Consider the following 22922-nt stretch of genomic DNA (forward strand, 5'->3'; position numbering starts at 1 on the left):
TGTGAGGTGAGTGAGTGGTCAATGGTGGGTGTGGTGTGAGTGAGTGGCCTGTGGGGATACTGCGGTGTTAGGAGGTGGTCCGAGAGCACGGTAAACAGTGTAGAGCATAGGTCTTGCATGTCTAGTTAGTGAGGTCAACCCATCCTTGGCAGGTATACTTCCCTGAGAGGATCCACGCTCCCTTCCCCCCAACCCTAGTGTTTGTGTCGGTAGTCTACGAGTTCCCTATAGCAAGGGCCGACAGAGCCATCCAAAGCTAAGACAAAATTTGGCGATCATGGTGGGACTCTCCTAGAGGTCAAGGATAGTCTTAAAGAAAATTCTTTTTCTTTTTTGGTGATTTTTTATCATGGTGAGAGGAGTGTTGTGTATTCCCCCAAAGACTAGAGCTTCTCTAGAGGTAATTTACCCCTTCGTCCTCCTCTTCGAACTAGTCATCGTAGGGTTCTTCCTTGTTCCCTTACTCTTCCCTCAACATCTTCCTCTTCTAACCCTAGGGCAGCTCCACCAGGGCGAAAGCCATTGGCTATTGTTCTCAATAGCATGCAAGTTAAACTACCAACCTTCAAAGGTACCATCACTGAAGATGCGGAAGAGAGGTGGAGGATCATGTGCATTGGTTTCTCGCTATGTGTTACTCAAGAGGGCTCAACCAAGATGATGCATGCTTGGTCTTGTTCTTGACAACATTGGAAGAAAGTGAAGACTGGTGGTACAATCGATTCCCCCACCAACCACTTCCCAGATTGGGCCACCCTCAAGCTACAATTCTTGGCTACCTTTCGGCCTGGGAACTACTTTGACATCATTACTCAAGAGCTCAACTAACTCTCCATGAAGGCAGGGGAGTCAGTGGCCCAACTTGTCACAAGAGCTAAAGTTTTGGTCTCTCAGCTATCCCAAGATCCTAGAGACTACATGCTGAACAGTCAGTGCTTTGCTCACTCCCTACTCAAAGGAAAAGAAGATGAGAGAGACCTTTCCACCCTAAGACACCCTCCAATAATTCCAAGACAAAGCCACACAACTAGAGAATGCTCACCTAATGGTGGAGAATAGTACCTCTTGGTCCCCCCTTATCCCTTGCAGGTCTTTAGCTCCAACGGTTCCTCTAGCCCCATCGGTAGCTTCTACATCCACTTCCATGGACAAGCTTTCTAAGCTCAAGAAGGAGCTTGAAGGTTTCAAAAGGTCACAGCAAGAGGACAAGACTGTGGCACCGCTGAGGAAGGAGATCGAGCAGCTCAAGGCCAAAAGATCCAAAGGTGAGTCCATGGTGCTCGGTATATGTAGTTCCCAAGGCCAACTCCAAGTGATTGTCCCACCAAGAAATATTGCTCATTTTGCTTAAAGGTGGGCAATGAGGACAAGGAGTGTTACTACCTCAAGGGACTTCAACTCACACAACAACAACTTAAGCAAGGTGCCACCCCGCTTAATCCCTTCGCCCCGAGACTACATGGTGACCCCAACCAGTAGTGCTTCAACTTCTATCCAAGTCCCTAACCACCAACCAAACCCAACACCCTTCTTGAACCATCAATCGGCAGGAATATCTACTTCTCAATCCCAAGCTTATATTAACTCTATCGCCACTAACCCCTCCTACTTAGCTTCCCCACATACACTTCCCTCCCCCATGGCTACTTATGTACCAACCCCTTAGTTGCCCCAAGCCACATCATCTCATCCTGGAGCAACTCTAACATACAACCCCCTACTTATGCAAATCCCATATTAAGCAAGCACTCTCCCAGCCTATCATCAATTACCTCCCACTTGTGCAAGTCCCACAAACACTCGAGGCCTATCAAAACCCACCTCGGTGGTTAGCACCTCTAGTACCCCTTGCCACTAACAACACGTATGGGGCCTAGCCTAACCAAAGGTTCCCCAATTGTTGTCCTCCCAACAACCCCACCCGACTCCTTATCTACTATCGTTGTGGGGGGAGAAGTCCTATGCAAGCCCAATGCACTGTACCAGAGCGACTACACCAAGGATTATCCTAAAACCCCACTGGTTAACATGGTGGAAGAAGTGCTGCCATCTCCCACTCTTCACAGAATCACCAATGTTTTCATAGAACACCAAGATGTGTTTTCATGGACCTACAAGGATTCCCAGGGATAGACCCAATCGCTTTGGATTACCATTGGATGAGGCCTAGGAGGATCCATTCGGCTCAGAAGGAGAGGCAACAGAACCTCTATGGAATTGGTTAAATTCCTATGAGGGGTTCTAGTGCAATATGGTGGACATATTTGAGTTGGACCCAGACCCCATTCAAGAGGTGTCCCAAGAAGAAGAGCTCTTAGAAGAAGTAGAAGTACGGGATTGGACAGAATCCTTGCTCACTATGGCTTCCTTCTCGGCACCAGTGTCTCAACAGGAAGTGATAAAGGTCATAGGACTAGGGGAACCAAAGTTTTCTGGATGACCTAGAAAGAAGGTCTCTCAAAAGGAGTCATCAGAGGCACCTATAACCCCTCCTAGATGCACTCGCAGCAAAAGATGGGTAGAGCACCTCAAGAATAGGGAGGAAGCCTTGCCAGTAGAAAGAGATACTCGTTTCCCTTTGGACATCACCCCAGCCCATGACCCCTTATCTCTCCATCAAGAAGCACGGGGCACAACTCCTCTTCCAACCACCACTTACCACAAGGAGGTGAGAGGGATGAACCTGGGCACAAGAGAGGAGCCACACCCCATCTTAGTGGGGCAACGTTTTCAGAGAACACCAAGACATGTTTGCGTGGACCTACAAGGATCTCCCAGGGATAGACCCAATCGTTTTCACTCACAATTCCACTAAAAGAAGGTAGTCGGTCAGTCGGGAAGAGCATCTACCACATGAATCCAAAGTATTCTGAAGTGGTGAAGAAAGAGCTAGACAAGATGGAAGAGGTTGGTATCATTGTTCCCATTTGTAAGATTTCTCCCGAGTCTCTCAGGATGTCCAGTATCTTCCCCTGTAATCAATCCCCTCTTGAGAAATATAAAAGATCTTATTTCTACCTGTTTTGGCCTAGAGAGAGAAAATGTTCTAAAGAGAGGTTATTCAGATTTTGAATATTTTTGGATGGAAAAATATATCTTATTAAAATAAGTTCCCCCGAAATAGAAGTTCAAAAAGATTTTCAGAAGGTGCATTAGAAATCAAGTATAATTTGTTCAAGAGGCCTTATCCTAGGGGTCCAGATTTTTAAAAAAATTTAAATTAAGGTTTTGAGGAGCCAATCAGATTCATCCAAATGTGTGGAGAAGATAAATAGAAGAAATAAAGAAAATCCTCCCAAAAAAATAAGTAAATACTCACATAAGATGAAGAGTGGACTAAGGACCAAAGGAATTACTAAAAGAATGGATTTTTGACACCTCACAATGGGAATTCCCCCCTCATGAAGGAGGCGCCTACTTCACATGTGTGGTGGAGTTTAAAATTATCAAAAATTGAGATATTTAATCTCTCCTCTCTCCTAATTCAAGTCTAGTTCCAAAAAGTAAGCTAAACTGACCTAAAAATGGTCAAAAATTGACCAAACTGATCTGGAAAATTCTAGAATCAGTTTGCTTGGTTAGAAGCTCACTTTTTCCTTTAAATTGAAGCCTCCCCCCTTTGTTGAAGCTTAATAGTGTTTTATGCACTGTTACTCTACTCCTCCCAAGAGCCAAGAACTGTGAATGTCTTAATAATTCACTAGTTTTTGACCATTCCCTCTTCTAAAGAATTGGTGGCCACTCTTGTTGCAAACAAGAGTAGATTCCTCAAACCATCAAGCCAAAGGAAAGCTCCCAGAATTTCATGTAAGTAAGAAATCTTACTTTTTCTTATTCTTTTAATGGTTTTCTAAATTGTTTGTTATCTTGAAATGATAAATAGATGATATGCCTTCTTGGAAAGGCTTTCCCCCTCTCTCATTCTTAAAATCAGCCCTTCTTTATCCTAGTGCATAAAAGTTTTTTTTTTGTAAAAGTGTTACTTTCACTAATATTGATTTTTATGCATAAAATGAGGCATAAAAGAATTTATTTTTATTCCAAAAGAGTTATTCTCATCAATTTTGATTTTATGCATAGAAAGATGCATAAAGAAATTTATTTTGAATTCAACAGTTATTCTCATTAAAATTGAATTTATGCATAGAAAGATGCATAAAAGATTTATTTTTATTTCGAAAGTGTTATTCTCCTTAAAATTAAAATTATGCATAAATAGATGTGTAAAGAATCTTTATATACTTGGGCTATTTTTATGAATACAATTCTCTAAATACTCATGTCGTGGAAGTGGAGCTACATGGCATGGGGGGAGATTGCACCCAATCTTGTCTTGATGGTGATGTTATTCTATTTCTCTTGCCTTATGTTATGCTATGTTATTTGATTTCAATTTAATTCAAGTTTTGTTTTAATTTATGATGTATTTTATGAGTTTTTTAATTATTTCTTGAAGAATTACAAAAGGGTCCCGTGACAAAGAGTGAGCAAAGAGGACTAAAGAGTGAGTAGAGAGAGAGAGAGAGAGAGAGAGAGAGAGAGAGAGAGAGAGAGAGAGAGAGAGAGATGCGAGAGTGAGCAAAGAGAAGGACTGAAGAGTTAGCAAAGAGAAGGATAGAGAGAGAGAGAGAAGGAGATCCAAGAGAATGATAGAGCAAGAGTTAGCAAAGAGAGAGAGAGAGAGAGAGAGAGCCAAAAGAAAGATAGAGAGAGGAGGAAGGATAGAGAGAGAGAGAGAGTAAAGAGAAGGATAGAGAGAGTGAGTGTAACGAGATGGATAGAGGTAATAGAAGAGAGAGAGTGTGTTAGCAAAGAGAGACAAGGATAGAGAGAGTGAAAGAGGGAGGGTGGGAGAGGGAAAGAGAGGGAAGAGAGAGAGGAGGAGGAAAGAGGGTGGGAGAAGGAGAGAGAGGATGGGCTGGGTAGTGGTGGGGCAAGGAGATAGAGAGAGGGAAGAGTGTGGAGATGAGAGAGAGGGAGGGTGGGATAGTGAAAGGGAGGGAGAGAGAGGAAAACATATATGTATGTGTGTATACATGTGTGTGTGTGTGTGTGTGTGTGTTTTTATTTACATTTATATATATATACATACATATGTATGTATGTATGTATATGTATATGTATATGTACATACATACATATGTATGTATGTATGTATATGTATATGCACATATACATATACATATACATACATACATACATATGTATGTATGTACATATACATATACATATACATATACACATACATATGTTTGTGTGTGTGTGTGTGTGTGTGTTTAGATGTGTGTATGATATATCTATCTATATATTTAAAAGTGACCACAACTTATCACCCATCTCCGCACATTAAAATTTAATCAAAATTAATTAAATTATATTGATGTTTGTATCTAAAACATAATATTGTATATACTATATATTTACATATGTGTATGTGTGCGTGAGAGAGAGAGAGAGAGAGAGAGAGAGAGAGAGAGAGAGAGAGAGAGAGATTGAAAGAGAGAGAGAGAGCACTTCTATGTGTGGGAGAGTGTAAGAAGAGAGAGGGAGTGTGTGCATGTGTGTGTGTGTGTGAGAGAGAGAGAGAGAGCAGGTGTGTATATGTGTGTGCATGTGAGAGAGAGAGAGAGAGAAAGAGTTTCAGCATTTGAGACTGTGTGTACGTGACAGAGAGAGGGAGAGGGTCATGTGCATGTGCATGTGTGTGTGTGTGAGAGAGAGAGAGAGAGAGAGTTTCAACATTTGAGACTGTGTGTACGTGACAGAGAGAAGGTCATGTGCATGTGCATGTGTACGTGACAGAGAGAGGGAGAGGGTCATGTGCATATGTGTGTGTGTGTGTGTGAGAGAGAGAGAGAGAGAGAGAGATGGTTGTAGAGAGGGAATAGTTCTTTTCTGGAACCTTGGTCGGCCGCAACAATGCACGGGTGCAATACTAGTGTGTAGTTAAGGACCACCTTTTTGTGAGACCAACTCCATTTTATGTGCATTTTTGTATGTGTAGTTAAGGACCTTCTTTTAGTGAGACCAACTCCATTTTATGTGCATTTTAGTTAAGGACCTTCTTTTAGTGAGACCAACTCCATTTTATGTGCATTTTTGTACGACATTGTGTAGATGTAGTTAAGGACCTTCTTTTTGTGAGACCAACTCTATTTTATGTGTCGTAATTAAAACAAACTAAATAAACCAGCAAGTTTATTACATTTCTTAGTGCAAGGACAACTAGTAATTGGTGTATTTTCGTGTAAGGATCTGGCCTAGCGTTGTCTGCTCTAGGTGTGTAGTGTTTCAATTGTGATAAAATTCTCTAGAAGAAAAAGAGAATTTGATAAGAAAAGACTAAAGAGTGGAAGAGCCTCTCTCTCTCTCTCTCTCTCTCTCACACACACACACACACTCTCTCTCTCTCTAGAAGAAAAATAGAATTTGAAAAGAAAAGACTAAACATTGGAAGAGCCTCTTTCTCTCTCTCTCTCACACACACACACACACTCTCTCTCTCTCTAGAAGAAAAATAGAATTTGAAAAGAAAAGACTAAACATTGGAAGAGCCTCTTTCTCTCTCTCTCTCACACACACACATACACACTCTCTTTCTCTCTCTCTCACACAGACACACGTTTGAGCCTTCACACACACTGTCTCTCTCTCTCACACAGACACACGTTTGAGCAAATGAGCAAATTTTTTTTGCTTCTTTACTACTAGAATGATACTTTCTCCACATTATTCGAGCTCAAAGGTTTGATGATTACTGTAAGTAGCAGTCACGAAGCACGTGACATTAAGCATTTGGGTTCTTAGGTGGGGTTACTAAACCACGGTGCAGCATTGGCACGTGGCATTAAGCATTTGGGTGTTAGGTGGGGTTACTAAACCACGGTGCAGCATTGGCACGTGGCATTTTGGCACTTGGCAACAATGTCGGGGTGGGAGCCGCAGAGCTGGCTGCAAACGGTGGTGTCCCGCTTCTTGCTGCCATGGATGAGAGGACACACGCGCGTCTTGCGCGGCACGGTGGCGTTCTGGCAGGTGACTCGGAACGGCGTCTGGGCGGGAAGGTAGTGTTCCGGCACTATCGCGGCCGCTTCCGCTCGGCCAGCTGCATACAATTATTTGAATTCGTGTAAACTACTGGAACGTTCATGTAAACGAAACCCAACAAAAATCCTGGCGATTAAAGCAATTACCTGCCGGCGCTAGCACGGCCATGACGGCTAGCGCCGCCGCTAGCACCAAGAGTCGACGACTTCGTTGAGCCCGTGGGTGGTCCATGGCGTCAATGTGTGTGTGTGTGTGTGTATAGTAGGGTATGGATATGGGTGCTCTGCACTGCTCCCTGCGGATCAACAAGGCTGTCGATTTATACAGTAGTGGTGAATTGAGGCACGAGGGCAGCTGCTCTAAAAGTATTGCTCCATTGGATTCTTTATTGAAGCCTGGCAAAAGTACGGTTACAAATTAACTTTCTTTTGCAAGTTGCTGTTTGCGTGTTCGAGTGGGCAAGTAGCTGTTTTCTTCTCTTCTCTTGATCCTTATCCCTTAGGGTGGATTCACACAAGTCTTGTGACTCTAGATCCCCCGTACACAGTCCACTAAGGTGTCAGAAATAAACTTTTTTTCTAACTACTGAAATAAAGATGACCTTCAAACCCAACCCGCTTTTATTGAAAAAATACATAGATTAATCGGTTTATAACTAAAACTTTAAAAAAAATCTTTAAATTCAAAGCTAAACAAAATTATAACCGGTTTTTCACTTTTAAAAAATAAATCTTTAAATTCAAAGCTCAACAAAATTATAACCGGTTTTTCTAATTTTGAACAGCACTAGCACCGAGTTTAACACACCCAATTCTTTGGGCAAAGGATTGTTCCCTAGATTTAGAGAAAAGTAAAGGAAAAAAGCCAAGGGATTGCTCCTAGAGTTGTCTATTCCTATCACAATGCTTCCCTCTCAGAAGTTACAATGTTGCTTCTTTTTTTCCTCCCAAAATTTCAAGACATGGATTCTATGAAGATAACGAAAATATGTGGATTCCAAAGAGATCCATAATATCCCATCAACTTGCACATAGGACTCAACCTTGTCAATAAAGGTACTAACTCTCTCATTGTAAGATCCATAAAGCATGGGTGCCTACACGCATACTCATTGCACAAGGGTATTAGCACCCCCACGTCTTGAATGGTGTGGTGGTGGTCAAAGCAATAGCAAGAAAACCATAAGAACCCTCTCACAAGGCTTTATGAATTAAGCTTGTGCATAAAACCATATGCTTTATGCATGTGACTTATACTTATGCTTATTCATAAAACTTTTGCATTAAGCTCTATGTAAAAGCTTATGCATAAAGTTTAAGCTTAATGCATAAGGCTTTTGCATAAAGCTTAAGCTTTATGCATAAGCTTAATGCATTATGCATTAAGCTTATGCTGAAAGCTAAATGCATAAGCCATATGAAAAAACCTGAATGCATAAGCCATTGCATTAAGCCTATGCATAAGCTTATGCATTAAGCTTAATGCATAAGGCTTGTGCGTTAAGCTTTATGCATATGGATTATGCATAAAACTTAAGCTTTATGTATAAGCCATATACATTAAGCTTATGCATAAAGCTTAATGCATAAGCCATTGCATTAAGCAACCCTACACATCAGGCTTTATGCATAAGCTTATGTATTAAGCTTTATGCATAAGGCTTAATGCATAAAGCTTAATGTAATGGATTATGCATTAAGTAAGCCTATTTCATTAAGTAGCTTATGCATAAGGATTATGTATTAAGCCATATGCATAAAGCTTAATGCATATGGCTTATACATTAAGCTTATGTATAAGCCATTAGCATAAATATATATGTAATTTATTGACATATATATTTGCTTAAACTTGTAGATTGTCTTTGCAACATAAGCTCAACTTCGCAATGCAAACTTAAGAGTACTTGTCTTTCGTAATTCATTTCTTTACTTGTTTATGGTGCACCCCTGGTTGCTTAGGAAGATTTTATTTCATTATACATAAAGCATAAGGCTTATGTAAAAGGTTTTATGGCTTTAAGCTTATGCTTATGCATTATGTTTTTATGCATAAGGCTTTAAGCTTATGCTTATGCATTATGGCTGTATGGCTTTAAGCTTATGCATTATGTTTTTATGCATAAGGCTTTAAGCTTATGCTTATGCATTATGGCTTTAAGCTTATGTATTATGGATTTAGGTTTATGCTTATGCATTATGTTTTTATGCATAACGCTTTATGTAAAAACCTTATGCATTAAGTTTAATGCATATGCATAAAGCTTAATGTATATGGCTTATGCATTAAGCTTTATGCATAAGCTTAATACATAAAGCTTAATGCAATGGCTCATGCATTAAGCTTTATGCATAAGCTTAATTCATAAGGCTTTTTCATAAATCTTAATGCATAAGGCTTATGCATAAGCCATTGCATTATGTTTTTATGCATTAAGCATTTATGTTTTTATGCATAAAGATTTAAGCTTATGTTTTTATGCATAAAGATTTAAGCTTTATGCATTATGCATTATGCATTAATGATTTAATATATAAGCTTAATCGCATTAATGCATTGTGCATAATACATTAAGATTATCCATATATATAATACATAAGCTTATGTCTTATGCATTATGTTTAACGCATTATGCATAAGAACTCTTGGAGTTGCTCTTCTCCTCTTGGTGGACCAATTGATTGGTCGGGGGCTTCACTCTACTAATAGAGAATCAAGCCAAACTTGGAGGTAAAATCAAATTTTATGGTTTTTTCCAATTTATCTCAATGACTTTCTTCTTCTCAACCGCTCTCAAGCTTGAGAAGTTTTCTACATAATTATTTTAATTCAAATCAAGCTTTCCCGTAAAGTCTTAATGCTTAATTAAGAGAAAGTTAATCTTTATGCTTATTTGTAATGGTTTCTTTAAGTAAATCTCTCTCTCTAAAAGAATAGCCATCTTTATGGCTAAATCCCTTGAAAAAGGATGCTTCTCAATGATATTCTCTTAATTCAAAGCTAAACTCTAGGCTTGATAAGCTAGAGATTAAGAAAATGGCATTTTTATGATTTTATGTTAGCAAAATAATGGTTATTTCTTTTAGATTATTTATAAGTAGTTAAAAACTACTTTGATTGATTCTAAATGAGAAATAGATTATCCTATCAATTTGGGAAAAGAGAAATAATGGAATGAGCGTAATCTAGTGGGATAATCATAATTAAGTTTATGATTACGGTTAAAATTATGATTTAAATTCATAGTTTGATTTTAAGCATAAAAGAGGAACTACTATCATATTTTCATTACAAGCTTTTACTCTTTTAAGAAAAATTGGGAATTATCAGTAATAGTAGAGTGAAGCTATGGTAAATTTTTTATAAATAATACATATCTTATTTTTATACATAATGCTAAAAGAGGACTTCCTACCATATTCTAGGATTGAACATCCTATGCAAAAATAATGATTTTCATCATATTCATGAGAAATATTTTTTTTTGTAATTATGCATAATTAATTGATTATGAGAAAAGTGTAATTTTTGGTAAATTTATTGCAAAAAGAGGAATTCCCATGATATTTGAGATCCAGATAATTAAATGGTAAAAGAGAAATTTTTGGTAAATTTATTTTTATGCAAAAAGAGGAATTCCCATGATGATTGAGATCCAAGTAATTAAATGGTAAAAGAGGAATTTTTGGCATAATTCAAATTCTCGGTATTTATAAAAAGTGAAATTTTGAGCATTATTAATTTTATTGGAAAATATGGGTAGAATTGATTTTTGTAAATCCCATGAATCTTTTACTCGAAAAGAAGAATATTGAATATATTTTAATTGAGAAATTTGAGAAAGAATATGAAAATATCCATCGAGAAAACTTGGATAATTCTTATTTAGGAAAGGGAATCTAGAATCCCTACTAGGAGGATCGAGGATCTAATGAGTAAACGGAAGTTTAGAATTAGTTCTCATTAATGAAGCTGGTATGATGGGATGTGAATGGATGTGATGAGATGTAAGTGGATGTGATGAGATGTGAATGTGAAGTGATGATATCTAAATGGATGTGATGAGATGTGAATGGATGTGAATGTGATGTGATGATATCTGAATGGATGTGGTGAGATGCGATGAGATGTGAAGGTGACGTAATGAGATGGGAATGGATGTGACGTGATGTGAATGGATGTAATGTGGATCTAGGTGGATGTGAATGGATGTGATATGGATCTGGGTAGATGTGAATGGATGTGAATATGATATGATGAGATGTAAATGGATGTGAATGTGATGTGATGAGATGTGATGTGGATGGATGTGATGTGATGAGATGTGGATCTGAATGAATATGAATGGATGGATGTAATGTGAATGGATGGATGAGAGATGTAAGGTGGATAAAGGTGATGTGATGTGGATCTAGGTAGATGTGAATGGATGAGATGTGATGTGATGTGGATCTAGGTGGATGTGAATGGATGTGATGTGATGTGATGTGATGTGAATCGGGGTAGATGTGAATGGATGAGATGTGATGTGAATGGATGAGATGTGATGTGAATGGATGTGATGTGGATATGGGTAGATGTGAATGGATGAGATGTGATGAGATGTAATATGATGTAATTGGATGAGAATGGATGAAGACGATGGGAATACATATGACTGGATGTGGAATAAGAAATGTGAATTGATGTAGAAGAATGTGGAGTAGCAAGAAATGATGTGGAACAATGTGGAAAGATGAGAGTTTGTTAGAAACTGTATTTATGGCCTGTTTTCAAATGACTGTTTTATGTCACGAATGCTGGGGAAGCATTTTGACCATCTTGTGAATGAGGTCGTGGAGACCTAAGTGTTAAAGTTGCAACAGCTGAGACGACAGAGAGTCAACGGAGGACGTCTCACGTAGCAAGGTCGGCCGAGGTCTTGACCAGCCTCGGTTTGATTCAAATGGTGAGCTTCCGGTACGGTGGATGAGGGACCAAGGAAGCGGCCTATGAGTGAAGCGTTAGGTGACTTGCGAAGGAGCCTAGAGGGTGCTGACCATACGATGCTCGGGCTCTAGGTCACCAAAGATACCCACGCGTGCGTCAAGGAAGAAAATGGAAAAATGAATTGGAGTTGTTTTCTAAACTCAATCATGGATCTGGTTGATTGTCCTTGCTGGCCCCCTCAACAACGGATGAGTCCATGGCTCTTTTATATGGATCTGTTGGTTGATCTTGCAGATCTTCAATGGAGAGTCCATATGGATTTTCTTAAGTGAATATATTTTTGGGTACTATGAGCTAGGAACTATTGAAAAGGCCCCTGAGTGAGCAGGTGGTGAGCGTTCTGTGCCAATGATGCCATAGGTACACCGATGGAGGAATGTTGCAAAATCTCTAGGCCAAAATAGGTAGAAACAAGATCTTTTATTATTTTTAAAAGGGGATTGATTACAGGGGATACTTCTGCTATCGTAACTGCTCTGGCTGCTGCTGCAGATTGGGGCAAAATTCTTTCGCTTTGGTTACCCCAGTTCTGGGAGGGAGTTCTGAGATTACTCTAAACAGCGGCAGATGGTTGAGCTGGAGTCCTCCTGGGATTGCCCTGATTTTGGTGAGACGAAGGGGCTGGTCTCTGCACTCTGGGTCCTTGACTTCCCTGTCCTCTTGCCATGGCAAGAGTCGGGCAGTCTTTAAGTTGGTGACCGAAACTTTAACACCCAAAACACCTGTTCTCACTTCTAAGCTCATCCCTCTGAATCCTTGAAAGAGGTGGGGCTCCTGAGAAAGTGTTCTAAGGGAAGGGTCTTCCTTCACTTCTGAATCTCCTAGCATCTTGATTCTGATTAGGGCCTTGCTGCCTCTTTAGGGGTGGAAAGTTTGAAGCACTTCCCGGGATTTGGAACCTTTTAAAGTTTGAGGGTGCAGGCTTCGGCGAGATCTTAACAACAAATGTTTTGGCAAAGTCCTTTTCCATTCTGACAGCTTCTGCCAATTGAGACTGGTTTAGCATTTTTCACTAAAGTGTCCAATGGCTCATTCATCCCTCGAATGAATCTGGCCATCAGCTGCTCTTCATCCAAAAGTGGAGAATATTTGAGGAGAAGGGCAAATGCCTGATGGTATTCTTCAATCGTCTGGCTATTCTACTTCAATTCCAAGAGCTCATTCATAAAAATGATTAAAAGAGGATAAGACAATTATCAAGTACAAAAACTTACCACCATGACTATTTCAACTAGAAAAACTTACTAAGACTATTTCAAGCAGTATCTATTTGGCCAGTCTCATGAAGAGGATAATATCAAGAAAAAATCTATCAAAACTATCACAAGCAATAGCTATTAGACATCATAACTTTTCTAGGAAGCTCGGAGGACAGAACCTCTTCCTGCTGAGGTAAGCTTTAAGATTTGACCAAGTCTGGGTATTTCGGTCGAGACGGTTTGTCTCGCAATGGTTCCTCCATGCGACCCTGGCCGTTTCCACAATTTTCAATCTGGCAAGAGCCATCTTGCTCTTCTTGTTATAACCGATTACATAAAAATACTCTTCCATTGCCTCGATCCATTTTTCCATTACTTCTCCTAGCTGTTCCCCTTCACCCTTGAAGGGACCAGGTTGGGATCTATGCAAGGCTTTACGAACGTCCGGATCTAACTCTTCATCATCGATATAAGAGGATCCGACTGCCTACCACGGCCTGCGCGCCTCATGATTCTAACAAAACGATATTTTTGTCAACTTAACTTCGTCACATCAGTTAATTTTTGAGATTTATTTCTTAAATAAATAAATATTCCATCATAATTCCTGAAAACAAGATTCACTTTGATAATTTTATTAACCAATATTCACAACCATGAAAACAATTTGGAATCTTTTGCAAAACATCTTTTACTATCAAAAGTTTTTGATATATGCATAGAGCGTCTCGGCTCCAAAAGTCACCGCCTCAATCACGTACGCATAAAAAGGCGATAATGCGATGGAGCCATGCTATGATATACACGATTCATCACTGATAATGGCACTGTAATTCTTCTCCTAGAAATAAAGCAGCTAAGAAGTCTAAAAATACAACAAGAAATTCTAGAATTTTGAGGTGAGTGATTATAGAGTTGTACATAATGAATAACTCCTAGCCTTATCAAGATCATGGCTAGCGAGATATTTTGCCTGAGTCTCTGTCGTTGATTGGTATTGACACGATTACTTCGCCCTCCAGAGAACCACATATGCTGACGTCGCTCTACTGGATCAGGAAAGTATAGATCCTCAAAGTGACGAGCGAGTCTCACTCTGCTTCCTCAGGTTGTAGTGGAGTTGATAAGATTTTCGAAGGCAAAGGCGATCATATCCTGAATCTGGGAGAGTCCAGGAATGCTAGATAGATTTGGGGTATCCATCTAAAAATCCAGTTCAATTTATGAAGTTCATTTCAAACATAATCTTAACAAGTGAAAACATTATTTTCCATATTTACTTTAAAATTTTAGGCATTTTCTGCTGCTATTTTGTAAGTTTACAACAGCGCTGTGATACCAGCTGAGACCCCTCTGCCCCCTCCACGCACCGGATTCCCGGTTGCTAGCAGCGGAAGTAGCTTCCTCTTGCGCGGCAGGGTTTCCCACTCGGGGCCTCACCCTCGAATGTCTGGACACGAGACTAATCTGGTGGTAATTCCGAACCGAAACCGGGAAAATTTTCCTTTCCCGAAAAACGGGGACGATTCCACCTTTTTTATTTTCTTAAGGAATTTTCTAACGGGGTCAAGAGACTAAACTATCCTTCACCTGATTAAACCAGATAGAAGGAAAACTATCATTGACTTAGTTTGAAGAAATCAACGCCTTTTTCCTAACGGAAATCAGACACAACCGTTGATCTAATCATTTGAGGAAATCAACGCTTTTTTCCTAACCAAAGTCAAGCACAGCCATTGATCTACTCATTTGAGAAATTCTTCAGGTTTTTATTTTACTACTCGAATTCTAAGCGTATTCCTATTATTTCACTACTCGAATTCTAAGCATATTCCTATTATTTCAATTTGATTATTAAAACTCCACTGATTCCAGCCTAACCCCATCCGGCCCATGGGTTAACCCAGTGGAATCAGTAGAAAACCAGACAATTACTCACCCACCCATAATTGAATGCCTTTCTTAACTTTTGCTTTCGAATACAAATACGCACACACTCCTCTTTAAAACTTTAACATGTAAAATAATCCATTGACAAACAGTTATTGGTTACCGATGTCATAACTCAAAAATTCCATCCTGTCCCTTGTTTCTCAAAAAACAGTATCACTTTGGACTCTCTATTGAGACCAACTAGTCAGCAAACGAGATCCAGTAAAACAGATTGCAATAATGATTTTGTCCATCTACATATCTTCATGACATATGCATGGGTGTCATAGGCACCGCGAGCCTGTGCATCTCCTGGTGTCAGAACCCTCTAGGATCCCTTAGGTGTCATGGCACTTCACTCAGGGACCGCTACGTCAGCCCTCGCCCATCATATCGGAAGCGCACCATTTTTCAACCATACCGAGGCTGGTCAAGACGACCTGGGCAGGCTTTCCCACGTGAGCCATCCTTTGAACACTCCCCGCCAACTGTTGTAACCAAAATTCCCTTAGAAAAACATATACCAAATGCTCCCTCCAGCATTCTGGCGTAAGACAGTCCTTTAAGAAAACAAGGTTTCTATGCAAGTTTTTAGTTTGATTTTCTTTTAAATACAAGGAGTATTTCTTGAATCAGTATCCCCAAAACTTCTTGATTGGAATTCAGAACTTTATACCAGAATTCCTCGAATTCTATAACCTTGATCCACATATCAATTCGAAGGGCCTCAAACTTAGTTTCAGATTTGGTGGGAGTTTTGAGTGTATTTTTCTAAACTCGTCACACTTTCTTTCCTCGAAACTGACGAAAAAGTTTGGTTAGTCTGATTCAAGGTTCGAGTCGGATAAGATTTTTCCTAAACTATCTTTCTCGAAAAGGTTTGGTAATTTAGTTACTATTTTACAGAATTTCTTTCTTTGAATATTCACTTAACTGATTTCTAAATTAGTTACGAATTCCAATGAGGAATAAATTAATCATTTATCTGAATATTTTGATCTCGATAGATTTCTTGAATTTTCTTTTTTTACAATCCGTGTGAATATAAAACGATAGAAATTCCTCTCTTAGAGTATTTGATTATTCATTTATCAAATACTCATAGAATTTAAACATAGAATTTAAGAGAATTCTAATTTTGATATAAAAATTCTTTATGCATCTATTTATGCATAAAAATCAACTTCAATGGGAATAATAATTTTATTAAAAAAATCCTTTTATGCATCTATTTATGCATAAAATCAAATTTAATAGGAATAACACTTTTAAAATAAAAATAATTTCTTTATGCATCTATTTATACATAAAAATCAATTTTTTAAGAATAATGCTTTGTGATAAAAAAATTCCTTTATGCATCTTTCTATGTATAAAAATCAAATTTAATAAGAATAACACTTTTGTAATAAAACAAAATTTCTTTATGCATCTTTCTATGCATAGAAATCAATTTTAATAAGAATAACACTTTTGTAATAAAAATTTTTCCTTTATGCATCTTTCTATGTAAAAAAATAACACTTTGGTAATAAAAAAATTCCTTTATGTATCTTTCTATGCATAGAAATCAATTTTAATAAGAATAACACTTTTATAATTAAAAAAATTTATGCATCTTTCTATGCATAGAAATCAATTTTAATAAAAATAACACTTTTATAATAAAAGATTTCCTTTTTGCATCTTTCTATTCATAGAAACCAATTTTAATAAGAATAACACTTTTATAATTAAAAAAATCCTTTATGCATCTTTCTATATGCATAGAAATCAATTTTAATAAGAATAACACTTTTATAATTAAAAAAATCTTTTATGCATCTTTCTATGCATAGAAATCAATTTTAATAAGAATAACACTTTTATAATAAAAAATTTCCTTTATGCATCTTTCTATGCATAGAAATCAAATTTAATAATTAATATCAATGATATCCATGCATATTCATAGGTGAATATGTACATGGAGTAATTAGAATATTTCTTTTAGATGCAAAAATGGTGGGAATTACTCTTTTGGAATAGCATACAAATAAACTTTTTTTTTCACAAAATTCTGGAAAATTTTGCCATAACCTCCTTTGTATGGCTGACCATTTCTCATTTTTATCTTTCCTCACTTAACTTAATTAACCCAATTTAGAATTATAGAACTACAATCTACATAATTTTCTAAATTCAAGAGAGTAAACAATAAGAAGAGTTTAATTAATCACTTAGTTAATCTTTCTAGGATTAAGAAAGGTTGGAATGTAAAGAAAAGAATGGGGTGGCCTTTTCATCAAAGGCATAGCATTTGAATTTAATTCAATCATTTGCAAAACATAAAAATCAAGAAAACCATAGATTTTTCATTAAAATTTGTAAACAAAGTAAGAAAATTAGCTTACATGGAGCTTTTAAGCTCTCCTTTGGCTTGAGGGATTGAGGGTTCTACTCTTGTTTGAAGCAATAGTAGCCGCCAATTCACTTTGGAGAGGATAAGGCCAAAAATAGTTGAATTATTAAAAAAATTCAATGTAGATGGCTCGAGACAGGAGTAGAGTAGCAGTGCATAAACACCATTAAGCTTTCACAAAAGGGGGACGCTTCTATTTTAGGAAAAAGTGAGCCTCTAACCAAGCAAACAGGTTCTAGAATTTTACAGATCAATTTGGTCAATTTTTGACCAAATTGATTTTACAGATCAATTTTTGACCAATTTTTGACCATTTTTGGGTTAGTTCAGCTTACTTTTTGGATCTAGATTTGAAATAGGAGAGAGGAGAGATGAAAATATCTCATTTTATTGATTAAAAATTGGGGGTAATGATGAGAAAAAAGGCGCCTACTTCATGAGGGGAGATCCCCTACTTCATGAGGGGAGATCCCCACACTGAGGTGTCAAAATTCAGTTTTTTAATTCTTTTCTTTGGTCCTTAGTCCACTCTTCATCTTATGTGAGTATTTACTCATTTTTGGGGGGTTTTTCTTTTATTCTTCAATTTATCTCCTCCCTACATTTGGATTAATCTCATTGGCTTGTCAAACCTTTGTTTGGACCTTAATCTAAAATTTTCTAAAAACAGGGGCCCTTAGACTAAGGTCTTTTGTGCATATTATTATTTATTTCTAATGCACCTTAGGAATTTCTTTTTAAACTTCTATTTTGGGGAAATTTATTTTAATAAGAAGGGATATTTTTCCATCCAGAGATATCTAAAAACTCAATTACCTCTCTCTAGAACATTTTCTCTCTCTAGGCCAAAACAGGTAGACACAAGATCTTTTATTATTCTGAAAAGGGGATTGATTACAAGGGAAGAAACTGGACATCTTGAGGGGCTAGGTAGGAATCTTACAACATCATTTACAAAGTGCTTGCCTTAGTCACTAATTAGCTCAATCGGGCATCCAAACTGACTGATTATCATCTTATAGAGAAATATGGTAGTTGACTTGGTTGTGTTATCCTAGAGAGCACAAGCTTCTACCCACTTGGTGCTGTAATTTGTGGCTACTAGGATATACTTATTACCCATGAAGCGGGTTGGGGTGGCTTAAACGGGCCAACAAAGTTGAGGCCCCTTCTGGAAGAGTTCTAGTGGAAGGATCAAATTGTGTGGCATTCTGTCTCTATCCATCAGCCGACTGAGATGCTGGTATACGTCACACTACTTGGCCCATCTATAGCTGTCTCTGATTATAGTCGGTCCTCCAAAGACTTTCCTGGAGGATTTTCCTCCCGGTTTTTACTTCTCCAACGAAGTGTCCTCCACTAATTCCTTGATGAGCTTCTCTGAGGACAGCTTCCTATTCATGTGGCGAACTGCACCGCCAGAGGATTTGATCAATTCCCTTTTTGTATAACTGGTCAGCTATCACTTGGAAGGACCAGCTTGCGAATTTCAATCCACTTCTGCTAATCTCTAGGGAGGCTATCCTCCATCACACCTATGGCAATAAATGTTAGCATCTCATCATACCAAGTCTAGGGAATCGGGATGACTGTGTTAGCTATGAATAGCTTGGCATCGGGTAGGTCATCTACTACTCTAGTTGGGGCTTCTCTGGACTCCATCCGGGATAGGCAATCCACCCACTGTATGATTTGCACCCACAGTGTGCACTATTGTGGACTCGAATTCCTAAGTATTAGCATACACCTTGCCAGTTTGCCTACTACTAAACTCTTTTTATCCACCAGATACAGTAAGGCAAAGTGATCCACATGAAAGGTAAACTTATTACCCAACAAGGAGTGACAAATATTGGTGACTGAGTAGATCAGACCAAGGGCTTTCTTGTGTGTGGTTGAGTAGTTCCACTCATCATCGGCGGAGAGCCTTCGGCTGGCATAGTAGACTGGCTGAAACCAAGTTCACAAATTCCCCCTACCGTTGAGATAGACTGGCTGAATCCATCCAAGAAGGAGTACATCTCATGGCTGGCTACATCATCAAGTAAGGAATCTGTGAACGGTAGGGGGAAGGGATTAGAGATGATTACAGCATTCAGTTTCTAGTAATCCACACAAACCTGCAGCTTCTGGTTTTTCTTTGGAACAATCATAATCGGGGACAATCATGTCACCCGATCAATCGGATATATGAATTTGACTTGAAGCAGCTTGTTCAGTTCTTCTTCACCCTTTTTGGCATAGTTTGGATTCATCTGGTACCTCTATGTCAGATAGGGATGGCATCCTCCCTCAGATTAATCCTATGTTGGTAGAACCTTGGATCAATCTCTTTCATCTCGGTGTAGCTCCATCGAAACACATCTTTGAAGGACATGAGCAACACCCAGATTTCCTCCCGGAACTCAACATCCAACTTGGCACTGACCCGGACCATCTTTGGGTCATCAGTTCCTAGATTCATTTCCATCAACTCATCTTCCTTGACCCACTTGGAATGCTTGAGGTCCTTATCCAAAGCCTTTTCTGTTACAATGATCTATTATGTAGGCTCGGGTACTACCATCATTGGCCAGAGCCTCATAAAAATCTACAGCTTCATCCAGACTTTGCTTTGTGCTTTGCGGATCAGATTGATCCTTGGTGACTTTATTCTTGTGTGTGGAGGGCTTGGTTGGTATCTATCCATTATTCAGACTAGTCAACCTCAAATAGGCTGATCTAGTTTGCTTTTTGCTAGAGATACTCTTCCTCCTCATCGAGGTCCAAATGAGGAGGTCCAACCCTTCCAGCATGTTGACTCCCTCGGCTACTTTTGGCCGGAACGGTTTCTCCACCTTCCATCTACTGGCACGACAGAAATTCTTATTTTCTTCTTCCCACGCTAGATAGTAATCATATTCACATCCCAATCTTGCTTGATCCATGCTTGTCAGAGCCAGGGTCTACTGAGAAGCATCACATAAGCACCTTTGATATCCTCCATCCAAAGCACTATTACTACAATCTGGAAACTAAATTCGGATACTTCAAGTGTGAGCTCGCAAAATCAATCCGAGTGGCTGCACTCGCTGTTGATACACCATTTTGACAATGAATGTGCTCAACCTGAGCATTTGGCATGTTGCATCTGATAGGATGTTGACTCCGGAACCATCATCTAGCTGAACTTCTGCTATATTTTTAATCCTAACATACTACCTTGCACACAAGAGAGAGGGAGAGAAGAAGAGAAACAACATGCAAGGGTCGAGTTTGGAGATGGGCACTTAGCCAATCCTAATGAGGGTTAACTCCTTGATGTGAAGCCACTAGTTGCTCACTCCACCTCTACTTGTGTCACCTTAGTAGAGATTCAAGAGCTAGGTAGAGAGCAAGAAGGAGGGAGCTATGGAAATCTCAACCTTCACTCCATACCACATGCATGCAAGAGGGACATTGGTAGAGAGCAAAGAGAGTGGAGAAGAGAGGAGAGGCTAGATCATCACCATCCCTACAAGCACACACAACTAACAATCAAGCATGCAAGCAAGCATGCATCCTTGGAGCTATCGACCAAGCAAGATTTATATCACCTACTCAAACTCCGTTCTGTCAGGATGGTACCACCAGTTGAGTGGATTGAGTAGAGGGTTGACATCCTCGTGCTCAAGTGGTGGTGGTGGTGGTGGTGGTGGTGGAATTTTACCTTCTTCCAAGTGTGGGGGGAGGGGTGATGAGTCGGTGACAAGGGGGGAGGGGTAGTCGATGAAGAAGCTCCCATGGCGAGGTTGGCAACCAGTAGTGGTGGGGGCTTTGCTAAGGTTGAAGGGATATCTCAAAATGCGGTGTGCATTTCCAAATTCAAGGACAAAGAGGAAGGTGAGCTCAGGTGGGGTTAGTGAGGGAGGTGGGGTAGGAAAATGAATGGGGGAAGTTGTGAGTGGGGAGGGAATAGAGGCAGTGTTGAGGTACCAGATTAAGTTGGAGGTGGGGGTGGTGGCGGGACAGTTGGGTGCTAGTGCTTGGGTGAGAGGGGCTCGAGGGTAGAAGTTGATGTAGGGGAGATGAGGGTTGTGAGGGTGGAGGTGGCTGGGCTCCTTGGTTTTCATTTGCCTCCGTCACGTCTATCATTGTCATGGCCGTGAGCTTTGTCCTTTGAGTCTTCTGGGCCATGTGCTTTGAAAATTTCTTTTGCCTCTGTATCTTCCTCAATGGTGTGAAGTCCATCAAGAAGCCCACGTGTGAGTCATTGAATTGGATGATGCTCGTGGCTTCCATTACTTCCATCTATATATGGCACCGTTAGTAGAGGATAAGAAGCCTAGCTGTGGAGTAGGGGAAAGTTCGTCAAGAGAGAGAGTGGTATGCTACATCGACCATGTACCAACCCCTACTGTGGAGATGCTGAAGAGCATCAGTTGTCCTTTGTGAAGAGTAGGGGTATGGACACAAGCCTTCGGAGACTAAGAGGTTGATGAGATCATCTAGTTCTATTGGCTAGCCAAAGCATAGTAGGTGACACCAGCTGATCAGGGTGGCTTGGAGACAGTGAGTGGAGAGCTTGTGGAAAATTTGGGAGTGGGTAAAAGAGATGAGCCCTTGGAAGAAGAAGTGAGGTAGGAGGGCGATGCTGGAGAGGGGGAGCTTGGTGAGGATATAAGTATAGGTTGTACAGGATAGGGGCTCATCCAGAAAAATGTTGTGCTAGAGCAGGTTAAGTCGGACACTCCGGTAGTGGAGGTCAAGGAGCTAGAAGGGATTCTGTGGGGGGAGGGCAAGGAGGGCAAGCTCCTTGCTGTTTCCACATGAGCACATTCACCTTTCTTTATGTTGCACTAGAGGAAGGGGCAGATGGTGTCAGTGGTGGCTATGTTGCTCGTGCCTCAGCTGCATCTAGTTGGTCCTCCTTTTCACGGAGTGTCTCCTCCGAGACTTCTCGGTATCGTTGGAAGTCGAGCTGTGTTTTCCTAAGGGCTTCCTTCGTGGCATGAGCTCGATCCTGGGAGTCTCTGACAGTGATGGCCTGGCTAAAGAAAGGTCTTGGTGGGCCCTTTGTGCGGCTTCATGAGCTTGTTGGAGTTGATGCTAGAGCTCTATGGTGAGAGAGGAGAGTGCTTGCCTGAGCTGCTGCTCCTTCTCGTTGAGCATGTTCTGGAGCTAGAGGTTGTTGAGGTTCGTAGTGTATAAATCTTTTAAAATCTGCCTCTCTTGATCCTTTTCCAGTAACATGTCTCTTTGGGCCATGGCTGCCACCTCTTGTTATTAGCAATAAATGCAATCAATCATCTGTGTAATAAGCTCCAAGGCCATGTGAGATAATCCTAGTGCAAAGTTCGGTACTGCTCCATGGGCTACATGTACACTCTCAGCAT

The 22922-nt window shown here is 39.7% G+C and overlaps 1 protein-coding gene across 1 annotated transcript; it reads right to left on the reverse strand.

Annotated features, from left to right (window-relative positions):
• Positions 1–6669: 6669 nt before the first annotated feature.
• On the reverse strand, positions 6670–7390 carry LOC147619209 (uncharacterized). Its single transcript, XM_086773489.1, has 2 exons — positions 7194–7390; positions 6670–7105 (listed from the first exon to the last, which is right to left on the reverse strand). Exons 1-2 carry the CDS (start codon positions 7276–7278, stop codon positions 6876–6878), a joined length of 315 nt encoding a protein of 104 aa, XP_086629615.1. The 5' UTR covers positions 7279–7390; the 3' UTR covers positions 6670–6875.
• Positions 7391–22922: the final 15532 nt, after the last annotated feature.

This window comes from Cibotium barometz, chromosome 33 (genome assembly GCF_041138505.1).
Source record: "Cibotium barometz isolate CiBa-2024 chromosome 33, ASM4113850v1, whole genome shotgun sequence".
Classification (NCBI taxonomy): domain Eukaryota; kingdom Viridiplantae; phylum Streptophyta; class Polypodiopsida; order Cyatheales; family Cibotiaceae; genus Cibotium; species Cibotium barometz.